The sequence below is a fragment of the Pecten maximus genome, chromosome 18 (assembly GCF_902652985.1).
Source record: "Pecten maximus chromosome 18, xPecMax1.1, whole genome shotgun sequence".
NCBI classification, from domain to species: domain Eukaryota; kingdom Metazoa; phylum Mollusca; class Bivalvia; order Pectinida; family Pectinidae; genus Pecten; species Pecten maximus.
This window is the reverse complement of record NC_047032.1, coordinates 2,594,517-2,617,998: the sequence shown is the minus strand read 5'-3', so window position 1 is coordinate 2,617,998 and position 23,482 is coordinate 2,594,517. Positions and strand designations below refer to the sequence as shown.

General features: G+C 38.5%; 1 protein-coding gene across 1 annotated transcript in view; it reads left to right on the top strand.

Moving 5' to 3' along the window:
* Nucleotides 1–1,458: 1,458 nt before the first annotated feature.
* The window catches only part of LOC117316078, a gene marked incomplete at its 5' end in the record, with an annotated part of 41,015 nt that continues 18,991 nt past the window's right edge, over nt 1,459–23,482 (top strand). The window contains 10 exon segments of the mRNA XM_033870564.1: nt 1,459–1,686; nt 1,978–2,277; nt 3,836–3,878; nt 4,975–5,018; nt 9,285–9,422; nt 10,147–10,290; nt 14,572–14,721; nt 16,836–17,027; nt 17,300–17,599; nt 18,778–18,851. Coding sequence (XP_033726455.1) covers nt 1,459–1,686; nt 1,978–2,277; nt 3,836–3,878; nt 4,975–5,018; nt 9,285–9,422; nt 10,147–10,290; nt 14,572–14,721; nt 16,836–17,027; nt 17,300–17,599; nt 18,778–18,851 — 1,613 coding nt within the window.

Below are 23,482 nucleotides of genomic sequence, written 5' to 3'. Positions count from 1 at the left end.
CACCTACAACCCCAAAAACCCCACCACTACACCACAAACCACCACGACTACACCGACAACCACCACCACGACACCACAACCACCACGTACAACACCGACAACCACCACGCCTGACACCCCTACAACCACCACTACTACACCTACAACCACCACTACTACACCTACAACCACCACTACTACACCTACAACCACCACCACTTCACCTACAACCACCACTACTACAACTACAACCACCACCACTACACCTACAACCACCACCACTACACCTACAACCACCACTACTACACACAACCACCACCACTACACCACAACCACCAATACTACAAATACAACCACCACCACAAACACAACCACCCCCAACACCTACAGCACACTACCTACAACCACCACGACGACACGGACAACCACCACGAAGACACCGACAACCACCACGACTACACAGACAACACCAACCACGACACCAACCACCACACTAACACAGACAACCACCACCAACACACCGACAACCACCACGACTACAACATGACAACACCACCAAGACACCTACAACCACCACCACTACACCTACAACCACCACTACTACACCTACAACCACCACCACTACACCGACAACCACCACTACGACACCTACAACCACCACTACTACACCGACAACCACCACTACGACACCGACAACCACCACTACTACACCTACAACCACCACTACTACACCTACAACCACCACCACTACACCTACAACCACCATTGCTACAACTACAACCACCACTACTACACCCACAACCACCATTACTACACCTACAACCACCACCACTACACCTACAACCACCACCACTACACCTACAACCACCACTCCTACACCTACAACCACCACTACTACACCTACAACAACCACTACTACACCTACAACAACCACCACTACACCTACGACACCCATACGTGCATGTATCAATCATATCTTAATAACGGTTTATGATTAGAAAATGTGTCATTTAGAATGCTACATCTCTGACATATTTATGATATTTATTTCCGAAAAGTTTTTATCATGTTTTTGGGAAAACTCCAGAGTTTTACTTTTTGATTTTATTGTATAAATTTAAAAACGATACATGTTTTAACTAATTTTATCCAAATTCTATCATAATTTGCCTCTATGTTTGTTATGTAACTTTCGGTGTTAAATCAATTTCATCTGATGGTGTTATCTTGATACATTTGTACATTATATCTCTACATCACGGGTGCCATTTTATGCATATATCTGACAAGTATTGTTTCTACTGTTACATCTTGAGATATTGTAGAATGCCTGATCTGAATTAAATACGATTTACTTTTTGATTTCAGACTAATAAGACATCTTCAAAATGGCTACAAATACCCCTCGTGAGGTTATTGATTTCCACAACAACATGGTTCTCAAATTGAAAGAAAACATAGTCGAAGCCGAATTGGATAAATTGAAACTCCTGTTGGACAATAACCCACTGACAACAGTTGAAAGAACAGAAATAGATTCTGTTGACAAATTGTTTACTTGTCTAATGAATACAAAATTCATTTCTTATGGAAACTACGAACAGCTAGTACCAAAATTTGAAAAGGTTAAACCTATCCTTTGTGATATAGTAAAGGCATATACCTATGCTATTAGCAAGTGCACCGAGAATATCGACAAAACCGAAGGTAAATATTATATATATTATCTCTATATATTTATATGTATAGTTTTGTTTGGATCACTATGTGTTGTTTCTCTTTCGTTGATACAAACAAGTCAAGGTCAAATAATAACACGCCAATAAACATCAATGTTAACATGAACACGTCATTCAACATTGTCATGAGTGCTGGATTGGTATTGAATATCACTTACCAAAGTGAATAACAATCGTGATATGTTGAATTAAATCTGGTTTTGCATACCGGCTTATATGAACAAAAATCAATCCCATGAAAAATTTGATTATTTTACAGAAGAAATGGTTGTTCAGATGGATAAACCAAAATACCATGTTAATGAAGGATCTACAGTCATATTACATTGTGCAGTGGATCCTAAACCAGACAGCATTTTGTGGAAAAGGGGAGACAAAAGCCCGCCACCAAATACAAGAGTTTTGATCGACAATCATAAATACTTTTCAGGATGTCCTAGTGCTCCTTCGCTTATTATCACAAATACAAACAAAGTTATCGACGAAGCTCACTATCAATGTAGGGCAGAGGCCAAAAAGAGAAAAGCAGAGTGTGGCCGCATCGTTCCGTTACATGTGTGTAAGTATTTTTCTCAGTGTCAACCGAAAACCGAAAGAAAGATGAACTTGTTACTGCTAAAACTAAATTTCCTTAGCATTGTATGTCTATGTAATAGCGTCATTAATTGCTGTTAAAGTAATGTGAGTAGTGTTTGAATGAGAAATGTTCTAATTGCTTGTGTCTTTTGTTTTGTTTCGGTTTAAGTAATAAGAATAGTGGCTAAGTTCAGAATATACACACGTGCATGTTATTTTTATACCCCCGCAACGACGTTAGGGGGGTATAATGGAATCAGGTTGTCCGTCCGTCCGTCTGTAGACACATTTTGTCCGGACAATTCCTCCTAAACCGATGGGCTGATTTCAATGAAACTTCACACAAATATAGAGGACCATGTGTAGATGTGCATGCCATTTTCCTTTTTTCAAAATTATGGTTGCTTTAGCAACTGGTCACTACAAACAGGTTTGCCGATAAGAAACATAACTTTAAGTTTGTCCGGACAACTCCTCCTAAATTCAATGAAACTTCACACAAATATAAAGGACCATGTGTAGATGTGCATGCCACTTTCTTTTTCTCAAAATTACAGCAACTGGTAAATGTATATTACTGGGTTATCTTAGTTAGTCTAATTGACAGTTCCAATTCACCATTGACTCGTGCAGATTGCGGGGGTATTAGTCAGCCATCCTGGCGATAGTTCTAGTTGAAATATGATATCAAAAATCCATGATACTGCATCATCATTCTGACAATTCATAGTTTGGGTTTCCACCATCGGCGTCTATATATTTGAGATCGCTAATATTAAAGATGAGTCCTAGATTTACGAAGTTTAATCTATCTTTGGCTTTGTATCCAACTATTAATTTGCATTGCCATATCTAAAAAAATTGTCCAATCATATATGACAATAATCTAAGAAGCATTTTTTTAAACTAATGAAAGAAAAATAGGTAATTCCATGCAGAGTGGCAACTATCTTTGTAATATTCGTTTTCAGATTCAATTGTTCTTGTGAATATATTTAGATTTTGGAAGAATGGTTAAAAACAGCACAGAATGCCTTCAATTCAGTTCAAGCGTATTGTGAAAGAAAGACTAAATTTTTACCAGTTATGTACGGAAACATGTCACTGAATTTATGTCGCGTTTCGTTAGAAAAAAAAAGGATATGAGGAACTTTTGGCTTAAAATGTAGTCCAAACTTCATTTGAAAGTGCTTAGCGTTTTTAAATCATTGGGAAATGTATCTGAGCTATGGAAAAAGGATTTGTGTTAAAAACAATAATCTTGTTCATTTCATTTAAGTTGCGTCTGCTGAAACAGTAGATGGCAATCTTTTGAGACTACATTGAAATAAAAAAAATCGTTTAAGTAATATATTATCTAACAAAGCTAACAGCAATCGTAGATCAAATAGTCTGTATTCTTACCGAAACAAAATGATTGTTTGTACTTGAGAACCTCGGTTATTCTGTCCATATGGCAGGGGGGTCGGAGGGGTATTTTATGGTGAAGAAAAACTGGTTATACAATGTGATAGCTAAAGAAACTCTTAATTTCTTTACAGCAGTAGACAAATCTACAAGGTCAGAAGATGATCTTATGGACAGGTAATCTTTTGTATTAACTAGACCATAAGCATAGAACACGATGCAAGCGTATTGCGATATTAACAGTTTCTATCGGAAATATTTGCCCCTATTTGAGTTTGAAATCTAAGAGATTTTGATATAACTATATATTTATTATATAACAGTGAGGCACATCAAGGCAGGCTATATTGAAGAATTGATATTGTCTTTAAGTATTCGATGCAACAAAGGTCTAGATATCTAAATGTTCACATAAAGTTTAGTTTTCCTTGGTCATTAGTACAGTACTCATGACTTCTACATGTCAAGACAAAAAAAAATAAATACATAAAAAATTGATAAATAAATAAAAAATAAAATAAAATGAAATGAATAATATATTTTACGTAACACAAGCATACGACAAACAAACTTTGGATGATCAAATAAACGTAACTGTCTATCATATATGGATTGAATAGATTTTTTTTAAATTTTCATTGCGGCTATGAATACCAGTAGCTAGCTACATATCCCGTGGCGCGCGGTAAAAAATCTATTCAATTCATATATTTACATAACCTTGATTTAAAAAATTTATATCGAGAAAACGAGAAATTTTATCAAAAATAAAAATTTGTCATGTATACGACGAAACGCCAAACTATTAGAACAGCCGGGAGATCCCGCCTATTCACCACGCCATTGTTTTAATGTCGTTCCGCATTTTCCGGTCTTTTTTGTTTAATTTTGTATAATGTTTATTTATTACTTAATTCTTGAATTATGGTATAATTATTTAAAATGTATATGCTCTCTCAATATTTTTAACACTTATCTCGTACCAACGTTATCGATCCAAGGGAAGCTACTCTTGCTGTCTTACTGTCGATCGCGTATTAATATGACCGAGTTATCAGGTGATTTGCACGAGATACAATGTTTTCATACGGTTTTCATAGTGTATTCATTGTCATATGTTTGTTGTTTTCACTTGGTATGTTCATATCAGCAAACCACATTAGGAATGCAAATATATAACGATGAACTATCAGAGGGGTTTAACTAAACCATTTACTTCCATAAAATTGTATTATTATTATCAAATTTTGATATGTGTATTTTGTTATCGTAGCAAGTTGCCTGTATCTGAACGTGAAGAGACCAGACAGAGAGAAGGTATGTATATTAATAAGTCAGTCATAAATATTTTTAGCTCACCTGGACCGAAGTTCCGGTGAGCTTATGTTATGGCGCAGCGTCCGTCGTCTGTCCGTCGTCCGTCAACATTTGCTTCAAATCGCCGCTTGTCAAAAAGTTCTTTTTGGATTTTGACCAAATTTGGTCAAAAACATCTTCGGCAGAAGGGGATCAGATATTGCATAAATGGTGACTCTGACCCCAAGGGGCCATAGGGGCGGGGCCCGATAGGGGAAATAGAGGTAATTCCTTTAAATCACTACTAGTCAAAAAATTATGAATGGATTTGAACCCAATTTAGTCAGGAGCATCCTTGGGGGAAGGGAAACACATTTTGCATAAATGGTGAATCTAACCCCGATGGGGCCATAAGGGCGGGGCCCAATAGGGGAAATAGAGGTAATTCCTTTAAATCACTACAAGTCATAAAGTTATGAATGGATTTGAACCCAATTTAGTTAGAAACATCCTTGGGGGAAGGGAAACAGATTTTGCATAAATGGTGACTCTGACCCCCAAGGGGCCATAGAGGCGGGGCCCAATTGGGGAAATAGAGGTAATTGCTTTAAATCGCTTCTTGTCATCAAGTTATGATTGGATTTCATCCCAATTTGGTTAGAAACATCCTTGGGGGAAGGGGAACAGATTTTGCATAAATGGTGACTCTGACCCCCATGGGGCCATAAGGGCGGGGCCCAATAGGGGAAATAGAGGTAATTCATTTAAATCGCTACTAGTCATAAAGTTATGAATAGATTTGAACCCAATTTAGTCAGAAACATCCTTGGGGGAATAAAAACAGATTTTGCATAAATGTTGACTCTGACCCCGAGGGGCCAAAGGGGCGGGGCTTAATAGGGGAAATAGAGGTAATTCCTTTATATCGCTACTTGTCATAAAGTTATGATTGGATTTCATCCCAATTTGGTCAGAAACATCCTTGGGGGAAGGGGAACATATTTTGCATAAATGGTGAATCTAACCCTCATGGGGCCATAAGGGCGGGGCCCAATAGGGGAAATAGAGGTAATTCCTTTAAATCACTACAAGTCATAAAGTTATGAATAGATTTGAACCCAATTTAGTCAGAAACATCCTTGGGGGAAGGGGAACAGATATTACATAAATGGTCACTCTGTCCCCGGAGGGGCCAAAGGGGCGGGGCCCAATAGGGGAAATAGAGGTAATGCCTTTAAATCGCTACTTGTCATAAAGTTCTGAATGAATTGGATCCCAATTTGGTCAGAAACATCCTTGGGGAAATAAAAACAGATTTTGCATAAATGATGTCTCTTACCCCCAAGGAGCCAAAGGGGCGGGGCCAAATAGGGGAAATAGAGGCAATTCCTTTAAATCGCTACCAGTCATAAAGTTATGAATGGATTTGATCCCAATTTGGTCAGAAACAACCTTGGGGAAAGCGAAACAGATTTTGCATTTAATGATGACTTTGGCCAAAGTTGTTGGGCCCCATAGGGGAAATAAAGGTCATTGATTTAAATCGCTACTAGTCATAGCGTTATGATTGGATTTCATCCCAATTTGGTTAGAAACATCCTTGGGGGAAGGGGAACAGATTTTGCATAAATGGTGACTCTGACCCCTATGGGGCCATAAGGGCGGGGCCCAATAGGGGAAATAGAGGTAATTCATTTAAATCGCTACTAGTCATAAAGTTATGAATAGATTTGAACCCAATTTAGTCAGAAACATCATTCGGGGAAGGTGAACAGATATTGCATACATTTGTGACTCTGACCCCCGAGGGGCCAATGAGGCGGGGCATAATAGGGGAAATAGAGGCAATTCCTTTATATCGCTACTTGTCATAAAGTTATGATTGGATTTCATCCCAATTTGGTCAGAAACATCCTTGGGGGAAGGGGAACATATTTTGCATAAATGGTGAATCTAACCCTCATGGGGCCATAAGGGCGGGGCCCAATAGGGGAAATAGAGGTAATTCCTTTAAATCACTACAAGTCATAAAGTTATGAATAGATTTGAACCCAATTTAGTCAGAAACATCCTTGGGGGAAGGGGAACAGATATTACATAAATGGTCACTCTGTCCCCGGAGGGGCCAAAGGGCGGGGCCCAATAGGGGAAATAGAGGTAATGCCTTTAAATCGCTACTTGTCATAAAGTTCTGAATGGATTGGATCCCAATTTGGTCAGAAACATCCTTGGGGAAATAAAAACAGATTTTGCATAAATGATGTCTCTTACCCCCAAGGAGCCAAAGGGGCGGGGCCAAATAGGGGAAATAGAGGCAATTCCTTTAAATCGCTACCAGTCATAAAGTTATGAATGGATTTGATCCCAATTTGGTCAGAAACAACCTTGGGGAAAGCGAAACAGATTTTGCATTTAATGATGACTTTGGCCAAAGTTGTTGGGCCCAATAGGGGAAATAAAGGTCATTGATTTAAATCGCTACTAGTCATAGCGTTATGATTGGATTTCATCCCAATTTGGTTATAAACATCCTTGGGGGAAGGGGAACAGATTTTGCATAAATGGTGACTCTGACCCCCATGGGGCCATAAGGGCGGGGCCCAATAGGGGAAATAGAGGTAATTCATTTAAATCGCTACTAGTCATAAAGTTATGAATAGATTTGAACCCAATTTAGTCAGAAACATCATTCGGGGAAGGTGAACAGATATTGCATACATTTGTGACTCTGACCCCCGAGGGGCCAATGAGGCGGGGCCTAATAGGGGAAATAGAGGCAATTCATTTAAATCGCTACCAGTCATAAAGTTATGAATGGATTGGATCCCAATGTGGTCAGAAACATCCTTGGGGAATAAAAACAGATTTTGCATAAATGATGTCTCTTACCCCAAGGAGCCAAAGGGGCGGGGCCCAATAGGGGAAATAGAGGAAATTCCTTTAAATCGCTACTTGTCATAAAGTTATTATTAGATTTGAACTTAATTTGGTCAGAAACATCCTTGGCAGAAGGGGATCAGATTTTGCATAAATGGTGACTCCGACCCCTAAGAGGCTGGAGAGGCGGGGCCCAATAGGGGAAATTGAGGCAATTCCTTTAAATAGCTACTAGTCATAAAGTTATGAATGGATTTGAACCCAATTTAGTCAGAAACATCCTTGGGGGAAGGTGAACAGATATTGCATAAATGGTCACTCTGACCCCGGAGGGGCCAAAGGGGCGGGACCCAATAGGGGAAATACAGGTAATGCCTTTAAATCGCTACTTGTCATAAAGTTATGAATGGATGGGATCCCAATTTGGTCAGAAACATCCTTGGGGGAATAAAAACAGATTTTGCATAAATGATGTATCTTACCCCAAGGAGCCAAAGGGGCGGGGCCCAATAGGGGAAATAGAGGTAATTCCTTTAAATTGCTACTTGTCATAAAGTTATAATTAGATTTGAACTCAATTTGGTCAGAAACATCCTTGGGGGAAGGGGATCAGATTTTGCATAAAAGGTGACTCCGACCCCTAAGGGACTGGAGAGGCGGGGCCCAATAGGGGAAATTGAGGCAATTCCTTTAAATCGCTACAAGTCATAAAGTTATGAATGGATTTGAACCTAATTTGGTCAGAGACATCCTTCGGGAAAGGGGAACAGATTTTGCATAAATGGTGACTCTGACTCCCAGGGGCCAATGGGGCGGGCCCAAAGGGGGAAATAGAGGTAATTCCTTTAAATCGCCACTAGTAATTAAGTTATGAATGGATTTAAACCCAATTTAGTCGGAAACATCCTTGAGGAAAGCGAAACAGATTTTGCATTTAATGTTGACTTTGCCCAAAGTTTTGGGGCTCCATAGGGGAAATAAATGTAATTACTTTAAATCGCTATTAATCATAGAGTTATGAATGCATGTTTGAAACTTAGAGAGTCTGGACTTTATTTCTTTAAAGCAGTTGGGATCCCCACACTTTAAACATATAAAGCATTGTTTGAGGTTGACAAATAAAACAAATTTAACATGAACACTATTTTGACACTTGGTCAAATCCAACCAGGTGAACGATACAGGCCCCATGGGCCTCTTGTTGTTATCAGGATCGATAATTAAAATGGCTATAAAAGTGATAGTTACCTTGTAAAATAAAGGTTAAATTATTGATTCATGTAAACAATATGTAATTCAAACTTTGACATTCTTTCATCATTATCAAGCATAATCTAAACATATAAATACATATTTTCATTGATTAAGGCGTGCAGTGAATTTAAGGATATTTTTTCACTATCGTTTCAGATATAGATCGGGATAAATGTCCGATTTGTTGTTTGTCATTTGATAAAAGCAAAACGCGGAGAGTGAAAGAAGATTGTGGACATCATTTCTGCATTACTTGTCTGAGCAAATATGAAAGCTGCCCTATGTGTGACAGAAGTAGGTACCAGTATATTTTCCTTATTCACCTAACACAGCATTTCAGCACAAGTCACATAACATACTATTTAAAAATGCATGGTCATTTGTTACCATATACAATGCTTCCCACAAAAACCCGCACTGTTACCATTTTTTTCTGAAATTACTTCAGGTAATTATATCGACTCGGTATAATAACAATCATACCTTCGGTACAACGCCCACATATTCGTTTTAATGTCACTAACACTCTTACACTTAATCTGTAAATAACAAAAGCAACATGCAGCAGTCAAGAAATGCATGGTTCCTTTTTAAAAAATAAGATTTTACAAAATACTCGAAAATTGTACTGGAGTCGTCCATCTTTTATGTACAGTAAATGCTAACTGTACGTGTTTGTAGTTATAAACTAACAAAAGATGGACTGCATTGCTTACTGACTTTTCAATCCAAGTGAAAACTGAAGTCACTTAAATGATTGAACTATTGGCAGATCTGGTTTTATGATTAGAATATATCTAAAATATATACAAAAAATCTATTTTCAGATGTTGACCTGTACAGATGTCTTATATGTCGTATGCCAAAAGGTTAAATTATTGATTCAAGTAAACAATATGTAATTCAAGCTTTGACATTCTTTCATCATTATCAAGCATAATCTAAACATATCAATACATATTTTCATTGATTAAGGCGTGCAGTGAATTTATGGATATTTTTTTCACTATCGTTTCAGATATAGATCGGGATAAATGTCCGATTTGTTGTTTGTCATTTGATAAAAGCAAAACACGGAGAGTGAAAGAAGATTGTGGACATCATTTCTGCATTACTTGTCTGAGCAATTATGAAAGCTGCCCTATGTGTGACAGAAGTACATGTAGGTAACAGTATATTTTCGTAATGGACATTTTAGCTCAAGCAACACAGTCGACACAACATTCATGTTGGAAATTTTCCGTCGCGATATTTATTTTCAAAGTTTACATCAGAATGCGATTTAAATTGAATTGGAGAAATATTGATGCATTATGTTCAAAATTATTAAATATTGATAAAGGCAAGTATGTGAACAATTGTAAGTTAAATTATCTGTATATGTACTGGATGGAAATAAATCATGAAAACAAATAAAATTAATCATGCTTATCGTGTATGTTTCAATAACAAAGCACACTGTTGTTACATATGTATGTGGTTTATATAAAACAAATTATAGCTAATTATGGCAAGTATGTTCAGAACTCTTGCATTGGTTATTTAGATATATTGCATTGAAGTGCAACTATTGCTGAAAACCTATTACAGTTAACTTCGGCCAATCAAACTCAAACTTCACACAGTGCTTCCTTTCCAAAAGTACTTGCTTGGAATGGCTTTTCAGGTGCAAAGGTCAAGGTCACTGATATTATTAATAGAAAATTGGTTTCCATGCAATAACTCAAGTTCCCTTCAGCCAATCAAACAAAGACTTCACACAGTGCTCCTTTGCTTGGGATTGCTTTTCAGGTTCAAAGGTCAAAGGTCAGGGTCACTTAGTATTAATAGAAAATCGGTTTCCATGCAATAACTCAAGTTCCCTTCAGCCAATCAAACTCAAACTTCACACAGTGCTTCCTTACCAAAAGTGTTTGCTTGGGATTGCTTGTCAGATTCAAAGGTCAAAGGTCCTTGCTACTATAAATAAAAAATAAGTTTGCTTGCGATAAATTGAGATCCCTTGGGCCAATCAAACTCAGACTTGGTGCATTGCTTTCTTATATGAAGTGCTTACTTGGGATTGCTTTACGATTCGATTTTCAAAGGTCAAAGGTTAAGGTCACTGTTGCTATTAATAGAAACTTGGTTTTCATTTGATAACTTGAGTTCCCTCAGACCAATTAAACTCAAACTTTGTATAGTACTTCCTTATCAAAAGTGCTTGCTTTGTTTTGCTTTTCTGGTTCGAAAGTCACGGTCACTATAAATACATAGAAAATCTGTCCAGTTCCCTTTGGGTCAATCAACCTAAAACTTCATAGAGTGCTTTCTGGTTTCTGTATGAAAATTCAAACACTTAAATTTTCTAAACTAATTGTGCATTTCTAGATGGTTACGGATGATGTCCACGCTATTTGCAGGGATTTCGTGACTTTTAAAAGACAATGTCCTATTTCTGCTGCGGGCATATGAAACGGAAATTTCTAACTCAGAGATGATTGAATATATATTACATTATATATTTCATCCTTCTTTGCATCCTATTTTTAGTCCCCTGCCGTTTGAAAAACGGGGGGACTATAGGTTTACCCTCCGTCTGTCTGTCTGTCTGTCCGTCTGTCTGTCTGTCACGCAATAGTTGTCCGGACAACTCCTTCTAAAGTACTACTCTGATTTTAATGAAACTTGGTATACATGATCAGTATAACATGTAGTTGTGCATCCCACATTTTTAGCCCACCATCATCAGATGGTGGGCTGTTCAAATCGCCCTGCGTCCGTGGTCCGTCGTCCGTCCGTCCCTCCGTCCGTCCCTCCGTCCGTCCGTCCGTCCGTCCGTCCCTCCGTCCGTAAACAATTCTTGTTATCGCTATTTCTCAGAAAGTACTGAAGGGATCTTTCGCAAATTTCATATGTAGGTTCCCCTTGGTGCCTAGTTATGCATATTGTGTTTTGAGACCAATCGGAAAACAAAATGGCCGACAGGCTGCCATCTTGGATTTTGACAATTGAAGTTTGTTATCGCTATTTCTGAGAAAGTACTGAAGGGATCTTTCTCAAATTTCATCTGAAGGTTCCCCTTGGTACTTAGTTATGCATATTGCGTTTTGAGACCAATCGGATAACAACATGGCCGACAGGCAGCCATCTTGGATTTTGACAATTGAAGTTTGTTATCGCTATTTCTGAGAAAGTACTGAAGGGATCGTTCTCAAATTTCATATGTAGGTTTCCCTTGGTGCCTAGTTATGCATATTGCGTTTTGAGACCAATCGGATAACAACATGGCCGACAGGCAGCCATCTTGGATTTTGACAATTGAAGTTTGTTATCGCTATTTCTGAGAAAGTACTGAAGGGATCTTTCTCAAATTTCATATGTAGGTTTCCCTTGGTGCCTAGTTATGCATATTGCGATTTGAGACCAATCAGAAAACAAAATGGCCGACAGGCAGCCATCTTGGATTTTGACAATTGAAGTTTGTTATCGCTATTTCTGAGAAAGTACTGAAGGGATCTTTCTCAAATTTCATATGTAGGTTCCCCTTGGTGCCTAGTTATGCATATTGCGATTTGAGACCAATCGGAAAACAACATGGCCGACAGGCAGCCATCTTGGATTTTGACAATTGAAGTTTGTTACCACTATTTCTGAGAAAGTACTGAATGGATCTTTCTGAAATTGCAGATGTAGGTTTCCCTTGGTGCCTAGTTATGCATATTGCGTTTTGAGACCAATCCGAAAACAACATGGCCGACAGGCAGCCATCTTGGATTTTGACAATTGAAGTTTGTTATCGCTATTTCTGAGAATGTACTGAATGGATCTTTCTCAAATTTCATATGTAAGTTTCCCTTGGTGCCTAGTTATGCATATTGCGTTTTGAGGCCAATCGGATAACAACATGGCCGACAGGCAGCCATCATGGATTTTGACAATTGAAGTTTGTTATCGCTATTTCTGAGAATGTACTGAATGGATCTTTCTCAAATTTCATATGTAAGTTTCCCTTGGTGCCTAGTTATGCATATTGCGTTTTGAGACCAATCTGATAACAACATGGCCGACAGGCAGCCATCTTGGATTTTGACAATTGAAGTTTGTTATCGCTATTTCTGAGAATGTACTGAATGGATCTTTCTCAAATTTCATATGTAAGTTTCCCTTGGTGCCTAGTTATGCATATTGCATTTTGAGACCAATCGGATAACAACATGGCCGACAGGCAGCCATCATGGATTTTGACAATTGAAGTTTGTTATCGCTATTTCTGAGAATGTACTGAATGGATCTTTCTCAAATTTCATATGTAAGTTTCCCTTGGTGCCTAGTTATGCATATTGCGTTTTGAGACCAATCGGATAACAACATGGCCGACAGGCAGCCATCATGGATTTTGACAATTGAAGTTTGTTATCACTATTTCTGAGAAAGCACTGAATGGATCTTTCTGAAATTTCATATGTAGGTTTCCCTTGGTGCCTAGTTATGCATATTGCGTTTTGAGACCAATCAGAAAACAACATGGCCGACAGACCGCCATCTTGGATTTTAACAATTGAAGTTTGTTATCTCTATTTCTCAAAGTACTGAATGGATCTTTCTCAAATTTCATAAGTAGGTTCCCCTTGGTCCCTTGTATTGCATTTTTGGACCAGTCTGTCCTGAAAACAACCTGGCAAACAAACAGCCATTATCGTTAAATCTCAAATTTCTTATATAGCTAGGATTCCCTTGTTTGAAAAGTACTGGAGGGATGTCTCAATTTGCACAGATTAGTAAAATGAAGGGAAAAGTAGAGAAAAGATCAATCTGACATGGAACCTATGAAGATCATTCAATGGTGGGCGCCAAGATCCCTCTGGGATCTCTTGTTCGTTTTTAAATTCATTTTTCAAAATGGCTGCCGGCTTCTCATAGGTTGAGGCTTGTCCGGACAACTCCTCCTGAAGTACTACTCCGATTTTAACGAAACTTCGTATACATGATCAGTATAACATGTAGTTGTGCATCCCAATTTTTCTTTTCGAATTTTTTTTTTTTTCAAAATTGACGCCAGCTTCTCATTGGTTGAGGCGTGTCCGGACAATCCTAAAGTACTACTCCGCTTTTAACGAAACTTGGTATATGTGATCAGTATAACACGTAGTTTAAAAAATGGGAAATAAATAGTTGCACTCCTGGTTCAGGCAGGGGACTTTGTATTGCTGTTGCAATACTATCCATCCTTGTTTAAATATGTTATATTTGTGAATTTTCATGAAATCCTTAATCATACTGTACTATCTGTTATGACTGAATAGTTAAGACAAAAGACCTAAGCAAAGACTTACTTCTTTGTGTATTTTGTGTAATTTAACTTTCCCGACTGTCATCAACACAACATATATCATAATATAATAATCATGCGGACAATATTTTTTTAAGAACTTGACACGGTTCCATTTATTTACATTGTTAGATACTCCTGATGACAAGGACTGCACAGTGTCTTTTGTCATTATCAACAACATCGATATCAAAAGGCAGGAATCACAAGCCGACATTTTAAATGGATTTTCTGAAGCTACTTCAACAGATGGACGGGGGAATGGAGTCGCATTTGAAACGAGTAAGTATAATTGTGTTGCGATCCCTTCGACCTTGTATAGCATAAATAGACAATTGAATAATAATGCTATGGAAAATACTATTCACTTCAAATCGTTAGTATATATTGAAATAAATAATGGTTGCTGGCTAATATTTAGGAGAGCGCATATCCTCATGAAGCAGTAAGTTTTTGCCAACAGGGCCCTATGCTTCAACTGTGGTATCACTATTTACATGGGTCATATATGACGTCACCAAACTTGGAGGCATATATACTAGCGAAAATAAGTAAGACAAGATCGGATTGTCTGATATAAATTTTAGACACGTGGTCTAAATTTAATTCAATTACATAATGAGCTAACTCACTGCACTGTAAAAATGTTCTTAAGTTTAAATTCAGTCAAGCGCGATCCCTTTCGACACTTCATGCTTTCAGTAGATTCTTCAAGAAAACGTGCATCAGAGGTACTCTTGCACCATATGTGCTGATAAATCATTACATCGAACATTGAAACTGTACAGTTCCACAACAATTCCTTTCGAATCGATTCCTAAGCAAAATGCCGCGGTTGATCAAAGTGATATATAAAAGGTAACGTCATGTAGCCAAGGAGTATTGTAGAGACAACAATATCCCGTTACGATGGGCGTCTCAAAAATCACAGGGAGATTGGATGAGTGTCCCAGGAGCGGACGCCCATGCATTACGTCACGACGTTATGATAAAGGCATACGTCTCTCGCACATCCGTAACCAATTTCAGACATTGACGGAAACGGCAGGTCAAGTTTTCGGCACTCATGGTCGGCCAATATGTCTAAGATCGGTTAGAAATCCGTCGCGAGAGTCAAATGCAGTGGCTGCTTTCATATGCACGTAATCAACTTTGTTTTGCTCATCAGAGACGCTATACACTTAACAGGTCAGATGGATGGCAACGTGTCTATGGATGTCGTGATGAGCATTATTCTTACACTTGCGTAACAGAAATCCACAGATATGTTGAGTGTCTGTTATGGTAGGAGCAAGAATATTCCAAGGTGTGAAAACACCGCTCATGGTTATCGATGGTAATCTTACAGTAGTAATATATTGTTATCAGGTCTTGAGATCGCATGTTCTTCCTCTTATCAATCAACATAATGTGACTTTTCAGCGGAACAACACGAGGCCCCTTGTTTTTCGGGTTTGTCGTGACTTGCTGGCTCTAAAGAACGTTCCTGTTGTTAATTGACCACCATGCAGTCCAGATATATCCCAAATCGAGCATTAGAGGGACGAGCTAGACAGGAGGATTAGGAAGTGCGTCAACTTACCATATATATAGCGTCCCTCACCTCCGTAGGCCCTTAATCAGGAGTGAAATAATATCCCTCAAAGGGCGATAAACACCTTGGCCAATGTTAAGGAATGTAAGAGCAGCGACTGATACAGGGGCGGGAAAACACAACTACATATTTGGATCAGGGAACAGTGTAGGATACCCTTGTTTTAACGGTATTGACTCTAACTCCGTTTGTGACCGGACAACACAAATCATCAATATGTATTTTGTAATGATGAAATAATTGAGAAATCCAAACAATGACCTACCAGACAAAAATATGTAAAAAAAATAGCTATAGAAAATAAACAGGCGATTCTTTTTTCCACAAGTATAAATAACATCATGAAATAAGTGACCAATCTCTGCTGAATCCTCTTTGTCGTTTGAATCCAATCGAATGGAATGTGTTGAGTTTTGTATCTAGGATATATAGTCTTGCGGACTAGTCTTTAGGTTTACGTATTCTGTTTATTTTTCTCTATGTCCATCACCTCATAATGTCCAACCGTCTGACCTTCATTGTTGAAGTGATTAGGAACAAGGTCCTGTGTCTAATTTCTTATTCTAGATATTTGATTCTGTATTTTCTCATATATCTCATTTCCTGTTTCTCCAACATACTCTTATTACACATGTGGCATCATATTGCATATATGATTTTCGCCATTCTACATTTGATGGTGGTTTTAATTATATTTTGGGTTCACATCCCTGTCTTTAAAGTGTTCTGTTTCAATGAAAATATTTACAATTGGAAAATGATTCACCACCACTATTCTGATTAAATCTGTTTTATTCTTCAGAATGTATAATGGTCTGTATAAATATCACTGCCGCTAGAAGCCCTCTAGAACCATCTGCCGCGCATCTTGCAGAACAGTTTAAGCATTATATATTGGATGGTGGAAAAATACAGTTATCGGACGATTCACACACAGTGTTGGACATTGACACAGAGAGTTTCACAATAACACCAAAGCAAACACCTCAAAATGGTATGTAAAAATAGATATGGGAGGAAATTGTAACTGTTATGTTAACTTACATGTTCACTGAATAATATCATGTTTTAATTTCCTTTATTTCATAGCGGTTTTTTTTCTATTGAATCAGCTGTCACTATCCATTTTAAAGCATACATCTTTACTTGTTTACCCTGTTTGTTGAAGAATTTGTAACAACATCAACCCAAATTATTGGTTTTAAACTTATTTTAACATGGCAGTTCTGAATTAAATATCCTAAATGTATAAATCTTATTTACCAGGTGTTCCATATGTGAGTATTAGTCACGGTGAGTTTACCGTTCCTGTCGGAGGAATAGCTATTATACAAACCTACGTCATCGCATCACCACCTGCTACAGACATTCAGTGGTATAGAAAAGAACACAACCAACTGACAGAAATAGAAGTAGACAACGAAAGATATTTCGGAGGCTCCGATCTTTCACCTTCGTTAATTATCCACAAAGCAAATGCTGAAGATGAAGGGTTTTATTTATGTAAAGCTACAAATGAATATGGAACTGGTTCAAGCAACATTACTTTGTTTACAACACGATCTGGTAAGTAAAGGTCATCTACATTTTATAATCAAAATAGTATAAAGGAGTTATTCTTTTGTCGTTTTTACTTCTTTGAGGATATAATATATCCAAATAATTTTTGTTCGTCAAGGTTCAGCTTCTTTTGAATTCTGAAATGCAAATACAAACTGTAGGCTTTGTGATAAGGCGTGGTAACACTGTTGGGAAAACTAAAATAATGAGCAAACAACGATGGTTATTGCCTAAGGAACAGTCGTAGTAAATTCTTCATATGTATCAAATACAGGTCTGCATCGCTGGCTTAGCTATTTCATTGGATATCTTCGTTTAAGTTATCAGTCAAATAATTTTACAATTTTTGGAGCCGAATCTCGATGCCAAGAAAGACAAAATACATTGTTGCGACTGCGATCTTTACCGTTTTTTGATTTGCTAGAGAAATATTAATTTGAATCTAGCGAATTTGAGCAGATAAAGATTACAATCACGAATTGATAACCTAGACCAACAATATATAAACTGGGACTTCCAAGAGTCTTCAGTATTTTTGACCAGTCATACAAGAGTATAGTATAGCTATGTTACAGCAAACAAAATGAAATGCACAAAAAACTGGATGCCAAGAAATGTTGTTAAAATATTTCAGACTGAGTAAGGGTAAAAATAACATGATGTCAGCTTTAAAAATCCAACTGGTTAAAACAGTAGTCAATTGAGTGAAGTGAAGGTAAGGAATGCGATAAACTGTTATGCCACTAGTGTACCATAACAGTGACGTATGCGACTTGTCCTTGAACACAGCTAATACAACAATCAATGTTATTGTTATTGTTATATAAAAAAACCTACACAATACTTATTATCATGCAGATACAAAATACTTTCAATATTTCACAGGCAATTCCCTAAGGGATGATATCAGTTCAGTGAACGATTGTGTCAGAACAATGCATGGTGAGGTCATACAGTTAATGTTAAGCGCGATGATTCTTCTGAGAGAGACAATAACAGCACCAAAGACGAAACTTAATTTAGAACGAATTTTTAATTTGCAACTTCAGCTGGAATTTGACCGGCAGAATGAAATAAGATGGGAAAAGAAACATAAATGGAAACAAACAAAAAAGAGAGGCAATGTTAACAAAACCTAGATTTTCATAGAGTAACTTCATTTTCTTTCATTTCTTTATATTCAGATGAACACAACAAAAGCACCAAACAAGGAGCACACCCCAAGATAGACGCGACATGCTCGCAAGGACAACAACAGGTGACTAGCATATGGGAAATACACTATTTGCTATTCTTTTAATTCATGTAACTTTGTATAAGAAAACGGTGAATATATATACAGTTATTTGAAGTTTTCATTTTCAAGTTTGCTTTTCATTTAGCGTTGGATTGTACTTTTTATGTTTGATACAGTAGTTGTATTTAGTCATTTGGCCCTACATGCTGAAATGATCACGAGCCTGTCGATGTGGATCGATCCAGATTTATTAAGATTCCAGTCTTAACCGTCATGTTATTTAATAGCATCAGTACTAAACTCATAAAAATGAAAAAAAGGAAATTGATTTGTTCACCAAGGCGTCAACCTCGACTAAAATGTTATCAGTGTCACCAGTACTAAACTCATAGGCAATTGATTATTTTACAAATATTTTGCTAATCAGTATCATCAGTAGTATAATCATAGTTGATTAATTGTTTTTACCAGAGCTCCAGTCTCAACAATGAATAATATCAGTGCTATAGTAAAAGGTAATGGATCATTTTACCTCAGGGTAGATAAAGCGTTTCATATGAAGTTTGCGATATGTTCTCATGTCTAAGCAAAGGAATTTCCAATTGAAATAGCATAGATCATTCTGGGAACACTTTAACTATTATTTCATTTTTGAATCATGAAGAACCATAAGAAATTTAAGCGTTAGCAAAATCAAGAAAACAGATATGAAAATTCACTGCTTTATATTGTATTTAAACTTCACACGACAATAGTATAACATATCGCTAAAGATTAAGTCTCAGGGTTGTTGGGTCCTGGTCGATGTGATCAATGACATATTTCACCTTCACCTGTCATGGCTTGCTCTAAAGTCTGTAATGGTCCTCTGACTGGCCATCTGTACAGCATTTCAAAACTAGTTTCTTCATGGGGTACCTCCCTATAAGCGAACAATGCATATGGCAACAGTTCGTCCCGTGCTTCATTATTTGACGTGCAGAGCTTTTTTAAAACAGCTTTGAGAGTTGCGTTAAATATTTCTACCTTCCCATTAGCTTGTGGATGACGTTGTTATACCTTGATTCCCATCACACGGTAGAGTTCTTGTATCATTTTTGAGGTTAAGTTTGTGCCCTGGTCTGTAAGAATAACACGTGACACGCCCACCCTGCTGAATAGTTCCACCAATGTGTGTTTATGGTTTGTGCGTCAATATTCTTTAATGCAAAAGCCTCTGGGTATCTTGTTGCAGCATCCATTATAGTAAGAGTGAATCTATTACCTTTCGTTTTCGAGACAATGGTCCTACCATCTCCATGGATATTTTGTGGAATTAAGGCTGTCTGATGATTGGCGGTTGTCCTGACGGAGTTTTTCATCCCCACGTCTTCCGGCGGTCTTTTGACATATCTCACAAGTACTACAATACTCCTGTATGTCCTTGAAAACACCTGGCCAATATAATGATCTCGGCACTTTCTCCTTGGTCTTTTCTGTCCCCAATGACCTTGGGCTGTCGTGTCCCAATTTAATCACATTGAGACGTAGTGCCTCAGGTAGCACTACCTGAATTCCACGGTGAATTCCATCTCTGGACTCCCATTTCCTTCTGAGAATACCATTCTCCCAGTACAGGGCATTACTGTCGTCCTTTACCACTTCTACAGACTTTGCTGCATTTCTACGAATGTTAGCTAGAGTTGGATCTTCCTGTTGAAGCTTACTAAGCACTTCAGCATTCACTGCAGAAAGTTCGAGTGGCTCGGTATCCATAGTGACGCTATCTGTATATTCCTCATTGACAGATACATTCTCACTGATTTTGTTAGTGTCCACACCAACATCATCGCCATTGTCCAGGTCAGCCTCATGATCACTAACCCGTCCATTATCACTCGTCACCGATATCCACATGGTCCTCCTCAATGTCCACATCAAGGTCCAGTCCAACTTTAACACCACACTCATTTTCCTTGACCACAGCTACCTTATCAGCAGCAATGTTACTATGGTGTTGAGCACGCGTAATGACATTAACAGACTTAGACTGTCTCTCTATGATGTCTACCCCCAACAGGGCTTCAGCGACACGATCAGGCACTAATCCGAACTGCGCATGTCCCTTGTAATATGGCGTGTCCATATCAGCTTTAGCCAACTTGGCTGAAAACGGCTGTCCAGTCGCTGTACACAAGAGTCTCCCGCTGACCCTTCAATACACAACTGGGGTCCATAAGGTCTTCCCGAATCAAGGTTATAGCTGACCCAGTGTCTTTTACAAAACAGATATCACCGCCGTTGACTTCTCCTGGAATATGGATAAGTCCTCCCGTTTACTGCCTCACTAAAACTTCCGCAAGATTCTTTCCTTCCTTGTTTTTCAGACATTTTTATACCCCCGTAACGAAGTTAGGGGGGTATACTGGAATCAGGTTGTCTGTCCGTCCGTCCGTCCGTCTGTCTGTAGACGCATTTTGTCCGGACAACTCCTCCTAACGCGATGGGCCAATTCCGATGAAACATCACACAAATATAGAGGACCATGTGTAGATGTGCATGCCACTATTTTTTTCAAATTATGTTTGCTATAGCAACTGGTCAGTATAAACAGGTTTTCCGATAAGAACCATAACTTTAAGTTTGTCCGGACAACTCCTCCTAAACCAAAGGGCCGATTTCAATGAAACTTCACAAAAATATAGAGGACTATGTGCATACCACTTTCTTCTTTCAAAATTATGGTTGCTATGGCAACTGGTCATTATATTACTTGGTTATCTTAGTTAGCCTCTAACTAACAGTTTCAATTCACCATTGACTCGTGCAGATTGCTGGGGTATTAGTCAGCCATCCTGGCGAGAGTTCTAGCTCCCAAATATTACTTCCTCAATGTTCTGTTTTGTTATGTAGACACGTTGTTTACTTGCTTCCTGAAAGTTTTTTGTTAGGCAATAATCCTAGTCAAGAGGTTATATAACGCTTTAGTGTATTATTATTCTAACTGTAAAATGTTTGATAATCTTTTGTCCAATGGTTGAATATTTTTGCATTATTTTTTATGCCATATCGTTGCGTCCGTCCGTCCGTCCGTCCGTCAACAATTCACTTCTTCTTCATAACCACAGATCAGAATTTGACCAAATTTAGTCAGAAGCATCCGTATCGGTAGGGGACTCAGAATTGTACAAATGTAGGCTGACCCCCTGGGGGCCTCTGGGGCGGGGCCAAAAGGGGTCAGTTTTACGGAATTGATATAAACGACTTCTGCTCTGAAACTTAGAAATGGATATCGCTCATATTTACCTGGTAGCATTCCTATGGAGTGGGGATTCAAAATTGTACAAATGATGGGGCTGACCCCCCAGGGGCCTGAAGCGCGGAGCCAAATGTGGTCAATCGGGTTATATTCATATAATTGACCTCTTCTCTGGAACCAAACAATGGATATCTCTCATATTTGCCTGGTAGCATCACCTTTGGGTAGGAATTTGAAATTGCACAAATGACGGGGCTGACTCCCTGTGGTCTGAGGGGCGGGGCCAGCCAAAAGGGATTCAAAATTGTACAAATGATGGGGCTGACCCCCCAGGGGCCTGAGGGGTGGAACCGAATGTGGTCAATTTGGCTATATTGATATAAACGATTTCTTCTCTGAAACCGAACAATGCCTGTCACTCATATTTGCCTGGTAGCATCACTATGGGGTTGGGATTAAAAATTGTACAAATGATGGAGCTCATGACCCCCCAGGGGCCTGAGGCGCGGAGCCAAATGTGGTCAATCGGGTTATATTCATATAATTGACCTCTTCTCTGGAACCAAACAATGGATATCTCTCATATTTGCCTGGTAGCATCACCTTTGGGTAGGAATTTGAAATTGCACAAATGACGCGACTGACTCCCTGTGGTCTGAGGGGCGGGGCCAGCCAAAAGGGGTCAGTTTTACAGAATTGATATAAACGACTTCTGCTCTGAAACTAAGCAATGGATATCGCTAATATTTACCTGGTAGCATCCTTATGGAGTGGGGATTCAAAATTGTACAAATGATGGGGCTGACCCCCCAGGGGCATGAGGGTTGGGGTCAAATGTGGTCAATTTGGCTATATTGATATAAACGATTTCTTCTCTGAAACCGAACAATGCCTGTCACTCATATTTGCCTGGTAGCATCACTATAGGGTTGGGATTAAAAATTGTACAAATGATGGAGCTGACCCCCCAGGGGCCTGAAGCACGGAGCCAAATGTGGTCAATCGGGTTATATTCATATAATTGACTTCTTCTCTGGAACCAAACAATGGATATCTCTCATATTTGCCTGGTAGCATCACCTTTGGGTAGGAATTTGAAATTGTACAAATGACGGGGCTGACCCCCTGGGGTCTGAGGGGCGGGGCCAAAAGGGGTCAGTTTTACAGAATTGATATAAACGACTTCTGCTCTGAAACTTAGAAATGGATATCGCTCTTATTTACCTGGTAGCATTCCTATGGAGTGGGGATTCACAATTGTACAGATGGTGAGGTTGACCCCGGGGGCCTGAGGGGCGGGGCAAAGAGGGGTCAATTTGGCTGAATTGATATGAACAACTTCTTATCTGAAAGTAGGCAAGGGATATCGCTCATATTTGCCTGGTAGTATCCTTTTGGGTAGGGATTCAAAATT